General features: G+C 37.5%; 2 protein-coding genes across 2 annotated transcripts in view; both read right to left on the bottom strand.

Moving 5' to 3' along the window:
* The window catches only part of pde8b (phosphodiesterase 8B), a 45,426-nt gene extending 39,739 nt beyond the window's left edge, over positions 1 to 5,687 (bottom strand). The window contains exons 1-2 of the mRNA XM_079835697.1: positions 5,086 to 5,687; positions 4,943 to 4,999 (exon numbers count right to left, since the gene is read on the bottom strand). Coding sequence (XP_079691823.1) covers positions 4,943 to 4,999; positions 5,086 to 5,109 — 81 coding nt within the window. The 5' untranslated portion in view covers positions 5,110 to 5,687. The remainder of the gene's footprint in view (positions 1 to 4,942; positions 5,000 to 5,085) is intronic.
* LOC307137479 (uncharacterized protein) overlaps positions 1 to 17,860 on the bottom strand; it is an 890,992-nt gene that overhangs the window by 134,729 nt on the left and 738,403 nt on the right. The window lies entirely within an intron of this gene.

Raw genomic sequence — 17,860 nt, 5'->3', positions numbered from 1 at the left:
ACTCAACAAAATGACTAATACCTAACTAATACTAAAATTAAAGGGTTAGTTCACCCCAAAATGAAAATTCTGTCATTAATTACTCACCCTCATGTCGTTTGACACCCGTAAGACCTCCGTTCATATTCGGAACACAAATGAAGATATTTTTGTTGAAAGCTGATGGCTGAGAAAGGCTTCAGATAGGCCTCCATTGGCATTCAGTACATTTACAGTCCCAAGACCCATAAAAGGCACTTAAAACGTCGTTACAAAGTCCATCTCACCAAAATGGCTCTACAATAATTTTACGATGCGACGACAATAGTTTTTGTGCGCAAAAAAAAATCCAAATAACACCTTTATCCAACTTGATCTTGTCTTCCGTGTGTGCCTCCACGACGCATGCGCGAGAATATGACGTAACGCCGGGGTTCGGGAATCCATGAAATGCACACTTTAACCCCATTTTGAGAACTACGCCGAGACCTAAAGCACGATCAATGTAGAATTCAACAGCTTAGATACGCGTGTCTTCCTCTGCTTGTAAACAAATCGCGTCTGGGTCATGTGTCCGAACGCCGGATCTTAATTAATGTATTTAAAAGAGTAATTCATGACAGAATTTTCATTTTTGGGTGAACTAACCCTTTAAAGTGAAAACTCAAAATAGTAAAATTCAAAATATTAACAATATATATATATATATATATAATATATATATATAAAATAGTTTAGCAATGATAAAATAACACTGGAACTCAGACAGCGTATAAAGGCAATTACATTTCAAAAGAAAAGACCCTAAAAAAGGATGTCAGGTGATTAATTTGTAAAATATATCTTGATTGATTTCCACATTTACATCAGCTGAATCTGATTTTACATAAACAGGGCTGCGTTCAGCTCTGACAAAACGCTGCAAAACGTTTTTTTTTTTTTTAAATGGAAACGGTGCTGCGTTGAACAACCTGTTCTGATGACGCAAAAGTTGCAACTATGGCAGCTGAGAAGGCCATTCTTTGTGTTCTTTTCGAAGCCTGATGAAATCGATATAAATACGTATTTAATACTGCAAAACACGCTCGATGTTTCAGTCACTGCCCTTGCCGTCCAGAATAAAAGAGAACATCCCAATCCCATATAATTAACTTTTTTATCTCCTAATCAATTCTAATTTAAATCATTTTATTTCTAGTTCTTACTTTTTTAATACCTTGTATTTTCTTTCTCATTTTTATGTAAAGCACTTAATGTATGTGTATGAAATTTGGTATATAAATAAACTTGCCTTGCAATGAAGCTAAAAATATAAACAACTACATCATGTTGATATGCTATATTTTTACTATAAAGCCCTTACGACAATCATGTCTTCTAATATCTTCAGTTGTTGCGTATACCGAGCTACAGCGGACACATTTGTAAACAACTTGGACCCATTGTGCGAGCTGTCTCTTTAATTCCGCGTGGTTTATATATATATGTTGCTGCTGATTGGGCTGACATATTTGACACACCCACCAAACGAGAGAAAACGTATCTCAAACCCCGTTGCACACAAAGTCGTTCAACCTGGAAACCGTAGCAAAACGTTGCGCGCCGGTTTGAACTTGAACGTGCCCTAGATTACATAAACACCCTCGATTTAACATGACTGACAAGCGGCAGTCAGTCATTCGGTTAACATAACATACACTTTCTCTTTCACAATTCCACTTTTAGTTAACCATAATTCCCACTAATACCACACACACACACACACACACACACACACACACACACACACACACACACACACACACACACACACACACACACACACACACACACACACGCAAACACGCACACACTGGTCACACTAATCTCTGTGTCAATCCTCTGAGACATCTCAAGATTATCCCAGAGGTCATGAGTCCATGTTAGGAGGTCTTTTTGTGCCCTCACTCATTTGTTAGAAACAGGACAATGCAGAAATGACAGTAATGCATTGTGATGTCACAGTAACATTCTATCACTGCATAGCCTATGTGAGATCAAAACATATCACTACAAAGGGTCCTGCAGTGATGCAGTGTCATTCCACAATACTGCAGGGACTATGGCCACAGGCACACTGTATATTTTCAGATATGACAATTATATTTCAATACGGGAGTGAATACCCTAAATTGTTCAGTGTGTCTACAGAACACGACTCATTCACGAAATTGCGATGATTGCCACCATGGTAACCAGCAATGCTCTGATGTCTTGCATCTTTGGTAAAAAAAATCAAAATCAATATCAGTGACAAAACACTCATTATATTCTGCAATTTGAACTAAACTACCGCTGATACAGGCATTGTGTTTCGTTTGAGCTTGGTTTTGCAGGGCATGCTCATGCGGTGTTGCCATGTCCTCTTAGTATAAGCGTTTCCTGGCTTGTTATGGAGTTTTTTAAGTGTGCAGGTCACTGTAAAAAAAAACAAAAACGGCAGCTGTGGTCGCCAGAACTTTACCGTAAAAAATATGGTAGCAACATTTTAGGTTCACTTAAGTTAATGGTGTTTGTGGTCACAGTTTGCGGATCCTTTATGTTGGATACGACTGACCAATATTGAGTAGCCTACATCTTGGATAGGATTCCTAAAAGTTTTGCACATACAGCACACATTACAAACGTGGATATGATACATGTCTAAAGTAGCCTATAGAGAAAGAATAAGCCAGTCTTATAAACTTATAAATGTCGCTTAACAACTTAAAATATAATCATGCACAATAAACTACAGTAACATTTATTTACATCTCTCGACAGAAAGGTTTTGGTAGGTTTTAATAAAATGTTATTTAAAGTTAAAGTTTAGTATTAAAGTATTAAAGTTTCTGTGTTCTGCTGAACACAAAAGAACATATTTTGAATAATGTTTGTAAAAAAGCAGATAGAGCAACCATTGACTACCATAGTATTTTTTCCCCTACTATGGTAGTCAATGGTTGCTCTATCTGCTTTTTTTACAAACATTATTCAAAAGATATTCTTTTGTGTTCAGCAGAACAAAGAAACTAATACAGGTTTGGAACAACTTGAGGGTGAGTAAATGATGACAGAATTTACATTTTTGGGTGAACTATCCCTTTAATAACAGTAGTCATAATAAGTATATTTCCAGTACGTGCCTCAGGCTTGCATCGCCAACTCAGTCATCACGGCTCATTCGGTTCTTTTTGAGTCGGACGTGCTACTTCGGCTTTTGCATCTTGCATGCCCGGAACTAAAGCTTGATTTAGTTCGATTAAAAAAAACGGCTCGACTAGTTACTTGCCGAGAACAGGCACAAAAGAATGATTCGATATCGATATCTTTATAGTTATCGTTCTTGGTGTGAAGGGGTCTTTAGGCTAGTAGTAGTTGTGTCATAACATAATTTTGGCAGGACAAGTACAAATTTGAACCACTGGACCTTTGGGGCCAAAAATCCTTTACACTGAGCCCTGTATGCCAACCTGGAATAATGAAGAAACCTTTTATGTATTTTAAGAAATACATAAAGAAACTGTGTATTTTATAGTGGCTGTCCAATTTGTTTGTGTTTAAATGGGAGGTGCAGACATTCTGAGAGTGCTCACAAATCGTTGAAATCAAACAATTATTTTACTCAATATATTTACATCGCATTATAAAAATTGCATTATCCATTGACAAGGCCGACAGATTTTGTCGAAACAAGGAGAATCTAACTCTTCGGATACTCGCCAAGCTGACATGATGCCGAATTTCGAATTGGTCAAAAGTTGGTGGTTCATTTAATTTAAGTTAATTTAAATAAAGTCAAAGCACATCCTTTTTAAAGCATTTAATTATTCACTTAAAGCAACCTGAGGTTTAGCAACTCGCACAGTTAGAACATGGATTCAGTCTCAGCAATTAACCAATTAAACATGCACCTTTTGTTCACCCAGCCCAGACGAGGGGTTCTCAAACTTTTTTGGGTCCAGGAACCCCTCATAATTATAACCGTGTATTTTTTTTCTAATTTTCATTTCAAATGTGATGTTTGAATAATCAATAAGCACATCTAATTACTTCAATTCATTCAACTTTAACAACCAAAAAAAAAAAAAAAAAATGCAATAACTATGAAATGCTAATTTTGTTATGTTTTAAAGCTCATTCACATAGAGCTTCATATTTAAATAGCAGTATTTTGAGCTTTAATATTCACAGATGTAAGTTCACACTCCTACTTTTCAGTTATTCTTCCAAAATTGGCCAAATTATGTGACATTCCACATTATACTATAGATTACATTTTTAGGATTCTGTCCACGTTTTCCGCATTGTGAAAATCATAGGACCCTAAATGTATTTTGCGGACCCCCTGGCAATGGAGCACGGTCCCCACTTTGAGAAACCCTGATCTAGACAAAGACTTAAAAGGCCATGTGTACGTTTTTTTTTTTTTTTTGGAGAAATTAATAATTTATTTATCTAGGACACAAATTTATTAAAAGTGACATTCATAAAGTTACAAAATATTTATATTTCAAATGAATGCTGTTTTGACATGTCTATTCATTAAAGAATCCTAAAAAAAAGTGTCATGGTTTCCACAGAAATATTAAGCAGCACAACCGCTTTCAACATTAATAATAATTTCTCGAGCAGAAAATCATCATATTAGAATGATTTCTGAAGGATCATGTGACACTGAAGACTAAAGTAATGATGCTGAAAATTCAGCTTTGCATCACAAAAATAAATTACATTTTAAAATGTATTATATTAGAAAATAGCTCTTTTAATTCGCAATAATATCTCACAATATTACAGTTTTTACAGTATTTTTGATCAAATAAATGCAGCCTTAATGAGCAGAATGTTAAAAACATTAAAACATCTTACAGACTACAAATTTTTGAATGCACAGGCATTCATTTTCAAACAACCACATAATGATTAAACATTCGGACTCTACCTGAATGGGCTCCTGAGTCAGTCGCATTGGCCCCAAACGCTCTTCTGCAGCAGACACCTGGGAGAGATTGAGAAAAACAGGTATGTTTTGTTCAAATTAGCTTACGAAAAGAGAAAGAAATTTAAGAATGTATCCAGTTTTACCATCTCAGAGCCCTGAAGCAACATTCTGACATGCCTAGCCTGAATTTAACCACGCATTGTTTGCACACGTGCTTGAACGTCCATCAGTACAATCATTTACGCAAACTAGACGAGAGAAACAATGTCAGTCCACCGAAGAAATAATGTTTCACAGGTTGATCGCAAGACAGATGTAGCCATCCTGATCAGCATGAACTCCAATCCAACCGTGTTATCCAGCTGATTTGAGCACGGTTATCCATATTCCAATTGTCAAACAGTTTTAAGCACTGTTTAAAAGCTTCTGACACTTCTAACAGCAGTCGTCAGATATGATGTACATTGTAAAAAAAAAAAAAAGGAGAAGTTATAAGCCGTTTTATAGCGTTGTCCAAATGGTGCGGCAGCATTGTTGCAATGACAGAGAGCAGGTGGCTCAAAGCTTCCTGCGTCATCCACTTTAACACTGCACATAAGCCTCTCAGCAGGAATCACACACTCACACACATGTACGAAAAGCCTTCGCAAGCTAAATGCAGATCAAAATCACTACACTCTTAAAAAAAAATGCTGGGTTGTTTCAACCCATGTATGGGTTAAATATGGACAAACCCACCCAACCCAACCGGGTTTGCCCATATTTGACCCAACCACCCAGCATTTTTTTAGAGTGTATTTAAACACACCATCTGATGCATCTATTATTTTGCAGGAAGACTAAAGAAATGAGCATTGATATTTAGATGCATTGCAAAAACTTAATTCTTTGTTTTCCCAGTAAAAAGATCTAAGCATTTAAAATAAAAATAAAATCAATTTACTTGAAAACCAAAACTGCTTCTCTCTTTCACTCTTTTGTAAATGGCAGAGCATAAATTTGCTTTGACCATCTGCTTGTTTTATGTTAATTTTGCCTCTTGTGAGGTTATCTACAGTCAAGAGCTTCTATTCCTGGAACTACACACACACACACACACACACACACACACACACACACACACACACACACACACACACACACACACACACACACACACACACACACACACACACACACACACACACACACACACACACACACACACACACACACACAGGTATTCCTATCATTATGAGGACATAGACAGTGTTGGGGTAACACATTACAAGTAACTTGAGATATGTAATCAGATTACTTTTTTCAAGAAACTAGTAAAGTAACGGATTACTTTTAGATTTACAACTAAATATATTGTTTACCCAAGTTACTCTGTTTTTCCATTTATTGACTGACAGTAGAGCTGCAACTAACGATTATTTTTTCTGTCGACTAATCTAACGATTATTTTTTTGATTAGTCGACTAATCTAACGATTATTTTTCCAGATTAATCTTATTATTCTTTTTTACTGATTATTGTATTTCAAAGAGGGTAGTGAATTTGTATATTATTTTAACATGAAATCAATGAATGATGACAATACAGGGCTCCAGGCTAACTTTTGTCACTAGGAGCACAGTGGCCCCCAACTGAAAATTTTAGGGGCACAACCAGAAATTTTAGGGGCGCACACCGTAAATCAACATGCTAACCAAATCTACTAATTTCCACTGTATTACTAATAGGGATCGGTATCGTTAAGGTTTTAATGGTATTACTACTCTTACCGATACTGCTTATCGATCCGGTACTTTAACAGTATTCTTACCGGTTCTTTTTATTATAGCCTACTTTATTTTATTTTTTTTATAAGAAAAGTAAGAAAAGTAAATTATCTATAGCAAAAGAAACCCAAAGTTTGAACACAAATATAAAACATCTATTTGTAAATGGACCAGTGTGCAGGTATTTGGAAGGTCTGCTAACATTAATATTACAGTAAAGAACAAACCTACAAAGAAATCTAATAAAGTAATGAAATGTAAAATAACACTGCATAGTTTTCACTGTATAAATTGATAGATCGATGCTTATAAAAGCTAAAGTTGTTAATTCAAGAGATGTGAATATTTTCTATTTGTATTTTGTTCGATTCGAATTAATGGCTCAATCGTCAGCAGGTTTATCAGACGCTGCCCCTTTAAGACCATATAATAATAATACCATATTCTCCTATTTCTCCAAACTATTTACGCCCATTTAAGATATAAACTGTTAAAATAACTACTCTCCAATCCGGTCATTTTGACACCGGCTATTTGTTGTTTATTTGATGGTTTAGGCTTCGCACACGAAACCTAAAATATTAAGTGCAAGTCGGTCCATTTCGCAGCACACACACATAAGCCGCCTTGAAGTTGGAAACAGCGTCTCTTGCGCGGATTATTGTGCATTTAATAGCTCTTTATTATCAAACACATCCCGCAGTTTAGCAACAGTAGAGACTGCAGTTTACAACAATCACTGAATCTGACGTTTAGTTTAGGTTTAAGGAGAAATGACAGCGCAAGGCTGTGAAGGGAAGGATGTCGCGCTCGACTGAACACGGCACTGAACACTGAACATGGAATAGTTTTACCTCATACCATCTTTTTATAATTCTTGGAAGCCAAAATCGAAAATAAAATTAGATTAATATCACAGCACATCCCTAAAGTTTAAGCAGAAAAACGTATGTGTAGTTCTCTTGGCCATCGTCACTCATTAAGCTGACTGTGGTGTTGTGTTCGCTGTAGCGCCACGTGAGAGAGCTCGCTTTCTCGCTCTTCTGGATTGCGAATGGCAAAAATGCATCACGGACAAATGGTTTAATATTATCTCATATAGAAACGGCTGGCAAAGATAGAATTTGCCAGACATAACGTCTATCAATTATAATTAGTAAGTGTATTTTCTTAATTTCTCCAGTACCGACAGCAGGCAAATTTACTGGTCGCACATGTGCGACTGGATATAAAATTCAGTCGCACACTCTCAAATTTTAGTCGCAAAATGCGACCATTTAGTCGCACTCTGGAGCCCTGCAATATTAATTGTATTTCAGGAAGGGTAGTGTACATAGTATGCCATTTTATAATGAAATATATGAACACAAGAAGCTTTTTAAACATAATATATAATGATACTATTCATCATAACATGTATACAGAGTAGGCCTAATTAGGAAAAGTTGTTTGCTATAGTAGTTGAGTATGATTTACTTATTGATTTTTGTCAATAGTAAACGAAAATGCACTTGTATTTATCTGCAAAAGGTTCACATTCAGGAGCTTTCAGCATAGTGTTAATGTATAACTAGTCGTCTATTTTGAAGGTGCATAAACAACGACTAAAGCTGCCAGAAGTTTTTGCCCAAACTTCAAAGACACATTTAAATGATTAAAGCTAGAGGCATATCTTAACTTTAATGTTACTTTAATCATGTAAACTACCTATATACAGCAAGTTATTATGCATATGTGTTTGGGACAGAGCGGAACCAGGTCGCATTTACAGCAGATATATGCAGCCCATAATAAATAAAAGCACGAGACGTACTAGGGTAGGAGAAGAACCACGGAAAATGTGACCGTCTGTTGCAATACACGCGCCACGGTTCAGCTGCGCGAGAGAACACTGGCAGCAGGGTTGCCAGGTTTACACAACAAAACCCACCCATTCGTTACTCAAAACTAGCCCAAAACAAGCCCAATCGCGTTTCGGGGAGGTTCTCTGGTAAACATCGCGTTCGGGGGGTTAAATATGTGTGTTTTTTTTATTCAACCCGCGGACATGAGACACAGCCCACGGCAACAGTGTAGAAGTAGCCCAATTCCGCGGAAAAAAGCGGACTTGGCAACACTGACTGCAGTGTGAAAGCTCCCGCTCTCCACGCGCACAGCTTCTGCTCTGCCACCGCGTGCAGTGTGAAACCGGCGTTACAGAGCGAACAAAGAACAGTTTTATTCGGCTTCTGTTTAAAGTACTCCCACACTGTTGAATGTCGCGGTCTGGCTTTATATGATAAATGATCGAAGTCGACGTCGTTGCAGCCCTAACTGACAGCTTGTGAGAAAAATGGTAATTGCAGAGGTGTTGTGTGCGCTGTGTGAACATGATGCTTATTGTAGTTTTAGAATAAATGTGAGCAGGCATTTACTCATCTCACTTGCAAAAAAAACTGATTCAGTATTACTTAAAATTAATAAAAACAGTTAAATGCAATCTCAGAATATTACGCAAATCTGCAGTAACTAAATATATTAAAATACACGAATATACTCGATGTACTTATCTCACTTTAATAACCAATGTCTTTGCTGCTGACCTTCAATTATCCACTTCAGCCATATGATTTCATATAAACATCACATTTGAGTTTTTTTTTTTTTTTTTGCAAAATAACAGCGTACTCTACTGTACAGGCGTGAATTTGCATTTCTTTCAGCCTGAGGCTTATTCATTTCACTTTTGGTGTGAAAGGCCTTTACATTTGCCAAAAATAAAACTTTTTTGTTGTTATTAAAAAACAAACAAGCAAGCCCAGCCCAGGTGAGAAAAAGTAAAGCAAAAGTAATGTAACACATTGCTTTCCATAAAAATAACATGGTTGCAATGTAATCACAATCTCTACAGAGACACAATTACAGTTTCAACAACCATCACAGGTAGTAAAACACACTGAATCTCTGCAGGTCCCTTAGTTAAGCAGAAATCCAGCGTTCCTTCACAGACTTTCAAATCATTTAATAAGGCATCTACTCTTCTATGAAACCATTAAAGGGGTCATTAATGTTCTCCTTCCCCCCCACTGAGGTCCACTTATAATATTATTTTTATAATATAATATAAATTATTTTAATACTATAGATAATTCTAGAAATTAATATTTAAAATAGGAATAAAATACCATTTTGGACCAAAATGGGTTATTTAGTTTTTCAAGACCACTTTCAAAAGTTTTGACCTCTGAACATTACACTAGTTTACATGGTATTTCAAACTCTTAGTTCAATTCAGCAATTTTTCAATTCAGCAATTTTTCAATTCAGCAATTTTTCATGCTACGATTCCTTTAAAAGTGAGAAAGACACTGGTACTCCCATTCTTGACAAACAAAGCTGAAATGTGTAGAAAGCTTTAATTCACTCCAGAGACAATCTGCATCAACGCTGCTTCCTGTTTTCCAGCCAAATGCCATAACTTACACAAGACAACACAAGACTCGTGTTTTCTCACTTAAAATTACAAAAAACGGAAACTCCCTACATTCTCTTTGTAATCGATAATGCTGTTTTAACTCTCTCTCTCTCTCTCTATAAATGCTTGATGCTTCTCACTTCTTGGCACTGATGTTACATCTAATTTCCTAGAAAGCGACAGAGACACACACACACACACACAGAGAGAGAGAGAGAGAGAGAGAGAGAGAGAGAGAGAGAGAACAGCTAGGACACGAGTATTAAGTCCACAAAAATCCTATACAATTAGCTAAATCTACCATGCAGAATTTACAGTTAACTCTTTACACTTCAAGGGTTAGTTCACCCAAAAATTTTAAATCTTTTTTTAATTTTTGATGAAATCCAAAGACAGGACCTCATGCGAGTGACAGGTGGCCCCGCCCTCACGCCAGTAAACACGTCATCAGAGAAGAGAAGAGATGTCGCTGCAAGAAGGAGGGGAAGTTATTTAAAGATTTCGAGGGCAAAATGTGCACGGATAAAAAAATGTAATACTACAATATTCAATTTTAAGCATAAAAAAAAATGACATACTTCCCCTTTAAGGTATGACAAATGCAGTGAAATGATGTGATGGTCAGTAGTGATAAAGAGATCATAAAGTGTTTGATGGCTGTGTCAATAAACAAACCAAGCATTTTACTTCTTCAAATGTCTCTTAATTATCTTTAAGTGACTCCACACGCTTCATTTCAGTCTCTCTCTCTCTCTCTCTCTCTCTCTCTCTCTCTCTCTCTCTCTCTCTCTCTCTCTCTTTCTCTCTCGTCGTGAGCTCTTCAAAGAGAGACGGTAGCTTTCAGCTCTTCTCATGCTGCAGATCTCTCCAGGATAAATTATCTCTGCCACTATGCTAGATTTTAACCTACCATCACAGAACTCTTTCTGCATTTTTACATTTTTAAAAAAAACATGTGGACCAAAAAAAAGGTCCCCGCAAGGACACAGATTTTGGATATTGCCATTCTTGTGAGGACATTTTGTCCCCAAAACGTAGGGTTTACCAGGATACATACAAACTCACGCTTACAAACAGTTGCATAGCATGCACGCACGCACGCACACACACACACACACACACAAACGCTGAATGAACTCTGGGCTCATTTGAGGTCTTTAGAAACTAATAATGAAGTATCTGACTGTCCCTGTCAGGGACCTCCAACCTGATCCTATGATTTCTACCAAATTTACCACAGTTATAATTGCAAAACCATAACAAATTAATAGAGGACTCCTTCATGAAACTTATTTAACTTATTTTATTGAGGACATTGGTGGCTAACACTTTGGATTGTTTTGTAGTAAAATCTAATGGTGAGTAACTGTATGGTACCTTGGTGGAATCTATGGTACCATGATACATATCTGTAAGGGCTCCATGTTTGGCATCTGCATTATTTCTAGAGATGTGAAATCATAAAATGTTTTAGTTTTACAGACCAATGTAGAGCAAATCTGGGCACTGAAGCTCTATTAGATGTCGACCGATGTAGTCTTTTTTAATGGCTGATGACAATATCAATATCTATTCTATACCGCAAAGAAGCTATAAATAATATAAAGTATACACCACTGTTCAAAAGTTTGGGCTCAGGGCTCACCAAAGCTGAACTTATTTGACTAAAAATACAGTATAAACAGTAAATATTGTGAAATATTATTATTTATAACTTTTATAATTTAAAATTAAAAACTATATATAATTTTCTATTATATTTGTTGAAATGTAATTTATTCCTGTGATGCAAAGCTGATTTACTCCTGTGATTCATGTGTGTCACATGATCCTTTCAATAAGCTCATTCTAATCATTCTAATATGCTGATTTGATGCTGATTTGAAGATTTCTTATTATTACCAATGTTTAAAAATTGTTGTGCTGTGCAATATTTTATCTTTTTTTTTTTTGGCAAGATTCTTTGATGAATACAAAGTTCAAAAGAACAGCATTTATTTAAAATGGAAATCTATAAATGTCTTTTTAAATGCATTATTTAATGCATCCTTGTTGAATAAAAGTATTAATGAACTTTTAGTGTATAGGTGCGTATAGGGTATAAAAATAATAACAATATAAGTATGAAATAATAAATAATAATATGAACACTTTTACACAAATTTTTTCACAAAATATATATATGAACATTTTACCATTTTTTTTAAATAACTGTCATAAAATAGCATTGCACAGCTCCTCAGATTTACATTATAAAGATTTACATTATAAAAGAGCAATGCTTGTCTGAGAATATGGAGGATGAATTTATAAACCACGTTTATAAATATGATTAAGTTACTTTTGTCATCTTAATCTCATCTTAAACTCTTTCATCTCCTAGATTTCCAAGTATCCCGAGACTCTCACTCTTTCTCTCGTGGTGTGTTCGTCTTCCCAGGACATTATGTGTGTTTTGACTCAGTCATGTGCTTTTATTGAGGACAACGAACGAACACACACACACACACACACGCAGAACAAAGGCCTTCCTTCAGAGTACGGGGTCACGATAAAATATGATCCCCGCTATATTTAGAACCCCCAGATGACAGTAGACAAGCAGCAGCGCTGCGGCTTTATTGATTCAGATTTGCTTAAATCACATGTTACATAAGATATCACCTAGATAGTGTTTCTTTCCTGTTCCCTCAGAGGAACCACAAGGTAGATTGACTTGAAGATGGTAGAATCAAATCACATTCTCATTGGTGCAAAATTGAGTTTATATACAAGTTTTTTTTTATTTTTATATATTATTTACAGCAATGGCACTTTAAGTAGTTTTAGCTTTGGACATGTGAAAAATGTGCTGTTGCTGCCAGATCTCGTTCACCGAAAATCACATTGTATTTGTATACAAACACAATGTGATCGTCTCTAACTGTATACAAAACTCTAAATCAAATATGACAAAATTCATAAACTGTTTTCATAGTATTTCATTTTCTCCATAGGGAAACACTTGTTTTTTTTTGTTGTTTTTTTACAAGAACTTATAAACCATTTAAGACAAACTTATTCTAAGAATCTGAGGTTGTTCATTAAAACATTATATGCATTTGTTTAAGTCTTCAATTTGCATTATTTCAATTTGTTCTTATGTTTTATACTTATATTTATCTTAATTAATTGTACTACTTTACTTCTATTTTATTTATAATAGGTTACTTATATTTATTACACTATAAGTTAGAGCTGCACAATTTATCATTAAAAGATTGTGATCTGGATTGAAACCGACACAACCTTATTCCTAAAAGACAATGGTTCGCCCATGTCTATTAAACCTTTGACAAGTAGCCTAGGCTACGATCTCAGCATAATGTGTTAAATGGTAATGCTATGTTCAAATTATCACAGTACTGGGATAAAAATGTATAGTTCGGATAGTAAATTGACACTTCAAATAAATAAAAATACCTAATTTCACCAGTAGGTTGCGACAAATAAATGTTAAATGTATAATTAATAATTCGTTCAAAAACACTGCTGATATTCCTTTGCAAAATTGAGATTGAGATTACAGAGCATCCGGAAAGTATTCACAGCACTTTACTTTTTCCACATTTTGTTATGTTACAGCCTTATGCTGCGTTCACACCAAACGCGAATAGAGCGTCAAAATCGCGTCTACCGCGTCTAGTTTCACGCGCAAATATTTTGAATGCATTCGCGCGTCCGCAGAGAATTGGACGCGCGTAGAAATCGAGCGCTGGAAGCGAAATTGACGCGCGTTCAAGGCACTCCAGGGGAAATATGTCATAAAACACCACTCTGCCTCTTTTCATTTTCATTAAAAATATATATTAAGCATGAATATAGCCACACAAATGTGGTCCAGGCAACTCCTACATTATCTTCACTGCATGTATGTTTAAATATCCTTAAAATATAAAGTTATGAAACTTCTTTGCCCTCAGTCAAAACGATTTGGCAGACAACAAATTATAGATTCATGAGAGCAAAGCTCGGCCGTTAGATCAACACAAGACGAACCACTACAGGACATCAGAGCCAGCGGCAGACGCCAGAAGGACTGGCCGAGGAAAGGCTGCCCTCGCCGGGGTTATGAACGGTGATTGCCCGGTGATCGCCTGGATCTCACAACTCCAAAAACACAAGATTATTTTTTTTAAATAGGTGCTCTCTTTATACATAAACCACAGATTTGAGCTTTAAACAACTACATTCCCACCTGAAAAAGTCTTAAAACTACATTTTGTGACACAATAGTACTATTTTTAATTTATGCAGGGTTTCTCATACACGTCACTTTACCACGTGACAGCAGCAAGCAGGCTCCTGATTGGTTAAAGCGGCGCGAATTGACGCCAAAGTTAAATTTTTTCAACTCGGGTGTCAGACGCGAATTCGCTTCAAACGCGTGAATGCACTAAAGCACCATTCGCGCGTAACGCGCGCATCTTGCAAGACGCTCAATTCCTGTCCAATTCGCGCCATTAGTGTACATTGCTGCATTTATCTTTCCCTCAATCCTGACTAGTCTCCCAGTTGCTGTCGCTGAAAAACATCCCCACAGCATGATAATGCCACCACCATGCTTCAATGTTGGGATGGCATTGGCCAGGTGATGAGCGGTGCCTGGTTTCCTCCAGACATGACGCTTGCCATTCAGGCCAAAGAGTTCAATCTTTGTTTCATCAGACCAGAGAATTTAGTTTCTCATGGTCTGAGAGTCCTTCAGGACTGCTGTTTTTTTGTTTTTTTATTTAGCTCACTTCTGTGGATAAATGTGGCTACAAACTGTAGCTAAGTAAACACACACACACACACACACACACACACACACACACACACACACACACACACACACACACACAAATGTATGACTGCAATCTTAAGACTGCGTGTGATGCAGTGTGCTGCTTTTATCAGTGCTCTCCATCAGTACAGAGTCATTAAGTAATCAATCAAAGATCCCTTTAAAGTCTTCACTTACTGACAAAAAGGTCAAATACATTTGCGCGTAGCCAACACAACAAGCACATCTCTTATGAAGTTACCATAGTTCTTACATGGTGACCACAGGTACCTCAAGGGTAGATGCTTTTTGAAGATTATTTGTTATGATATGCATTATGAAAAATACGCATCAACGAGACCAGACACAGACTGAAGGACACAGGAGAACTAAATAGCAAACAGAAACTAGAATGTACATTTCCTGAAGAAAATGTGAGTGGTGCTTGCCGTGGCAAAAAAATCCTCTCGGATGCTATGTTGTGTGTACTGGATTCTCACCCGAAACAAAAGAGGCCACCCCCAAGTCTGTACGATGTTGTGGAGCTGAGATATGTCCTATTCATGTGTTTGTACGGTTGCTAGGGTACTCTATATGGTTGCTATGGAGTGGCTATACAATTTATGGGGTGACATTTAAAGAGTATTTGCCAGTCTGAGTCAAAAGACCCAACCCCCATGCCTCTACGATGTTCTGATGCAGAGATATAGGTCCTTGTAAACGGTTGCTAGGGTACTCTGTTTGGTTGCTATGGAGGGGCTTGGCAGCATCCAATGATGATACTGCTTGTCTATATGAATGATATAAACCAACCCCCATGCTTCTATGATGTTCTGATGCAGAGATATAGGTATTGGTAAACGGTTGCTAGGGTACTCTGTTTGGTTGCTATGGAGTGGCTTGGCAGCATCCAATGATGATACTGCTTGTCAGTATGAATGATGTAAACCAACCCCCATGTCTCTATGATGTTCTGATGCAGAGATATAGGTCTTGGTAAACGGTTGCTAAGGTACTCTGTTTGGTTGCTATGGAGTGGCTTGGCAGCATCCAATGACAATACTCCAAAGGCTGCTTGTCAGTATGAATGATATAAACCAACCCCCATGCCTCTATGATGTTCTGAGGCAGAGATGTAGGTCTTGATTAACGGTTGCTAGGCTGCTTGATAATGGTTGCTAGGGCGTGGCTAGGAAGAGTTGAAGGTGATTTGGGATTGGCTGTTGATGCCCCGAGTCAAACAAACCCACCCTCATGTTTCTATGACACTTCTATCCAAAGATATCCCTTTGATCTCTTTCAATGGAAGTCTATGGGATCAGTTGCTAGGGAGCTCTAAATGGTTGCTAGGGCGTGGCTTCATAGGTTTACAATCATCCTGAGATAGTGATTGGCTGTCTGAGTAAATTGAGCCCACCCCCTTGTCTCTGAGACACTGTGTGCCAGAGCTATGGTCAATACAAAATCCCTATGCAATTTCCCATTGTAAGAGAAACACATGCGTTTAATGGGACGTCCCTCCCCATTATAAGTCAATGGGGAAATTTGAGAAAATTTGGGGAGCTCTAGTACCCCAGGGGTACAACTTATACCCCATTGCGTTGTGTCATCTTACAGGGCCTGCCAGCCTCTTCAAATGTGGTGACACACGAATTTCTCCGAAATCCTCTCTCAGAGTTATGACTCGTTAAAATTCGTCGCAATGTTAAGTCAATGGGATTTTTCGGCTACTTTTTCGCCCCTGGGGCGAACACCGCACCCCCGATCCCTTAGAAAAGATATAGCACACCATTCCCGTATAGGCCGGTCGATTTGACGCCTCATTCGTGGGTCTGTGACAAAAAATGTGGGAGGAGAAGCGCGCCGAAAAAGTGTCCAGAAGTAAGAATAATAATTATTATAATAACTAGAATGTACATTTCCTGAAGAAAATGTGAGTGGTGCTTGCCGTGGCAAAAAAATCCTCTCGGATGCTATGTTGTGTGTACTGGATTCTCACCCGAAACAAAAGAGGCCACCCCCAAGTCTGTACGATGTTGTGGAGCTGAGATATGTCCTATTCATGTGTTTGTACGGTTGCTAGGGTACTCTATATGGTTGCTATGGAGTGGCTATACAATTTATGGGGTGACATTTAAAGACTATTTGCCAGTCTGAGTCAAAAGACCCAACCCCCATGCCTCTACAATGTTCTGATGCAGAGATATAGGTCCTTGTAAACGGTTGCTAGGGTACTCTGTTTGGTTGCTATGGAGGGGCTTGGCAGCATCCAATGATGATACTGCTTGTCTGTATGAATGATATAAACCAACCCCCATGTCTCTAGGATGTTCTGAGGCAGAGATATAGGTCTTGGTAAACGGTTGCTAGGGTACTCTGTTTGGTTGCTATGGAGGGGTTTGGCAGCATCCAATGATGATACTGCTTGTCTGTATGAATGATATAAACCAACCCCCATGCCTCTATGATGTTCTGAAGCAGAGATATATGTCTTGGTATACGGTTGCTAGGGTACTCTGTTTGGTTGCTAGGGGGGCTTGGCAGCATCCAATGATGATACTGCTTGTCTGTATGAATGATATAAACCAACCCCCATGTCTCTACGATGTTCCGAAGCAGAGATATAGGTCTTGGTATACGGTTGCTAGGGTACTCTGTTTGGTTGCTAGGGGGCTTGGCAGCATCCAATGATGATACTGCTTGTCTGTATGAATGATATAAACCAACCCCCATGTCTCTATGATGTTCTGAGGCAGAGATATAGGTCTTGGTATATGGTTGCTAGGGTACTCTGTTTGGTTGCTAAGGGGGCTTGGCAGCATCCAATGATGATACTGCTTGTCTGTATGAATGATATAAACCAACCCCCATGTCTCTATGATGTTCTGAAGCAG

The sequence above is a fragment of the Gobio gobio genome (genome assembly GCF_949357685.1).
Source record: "Gobio gobio genome assembly, chromosome: 14".
NCBI classification, from domain to species: domain Eukaryota; kingdom Metazoa; phylum Chordata; class Actinopteri; order Cypriniformes; family Gobionidae; genus Gobio; species Gobio gobio.
This window is presented reverse-complemented; position numbering and strand designations above follow the sequence as displayed.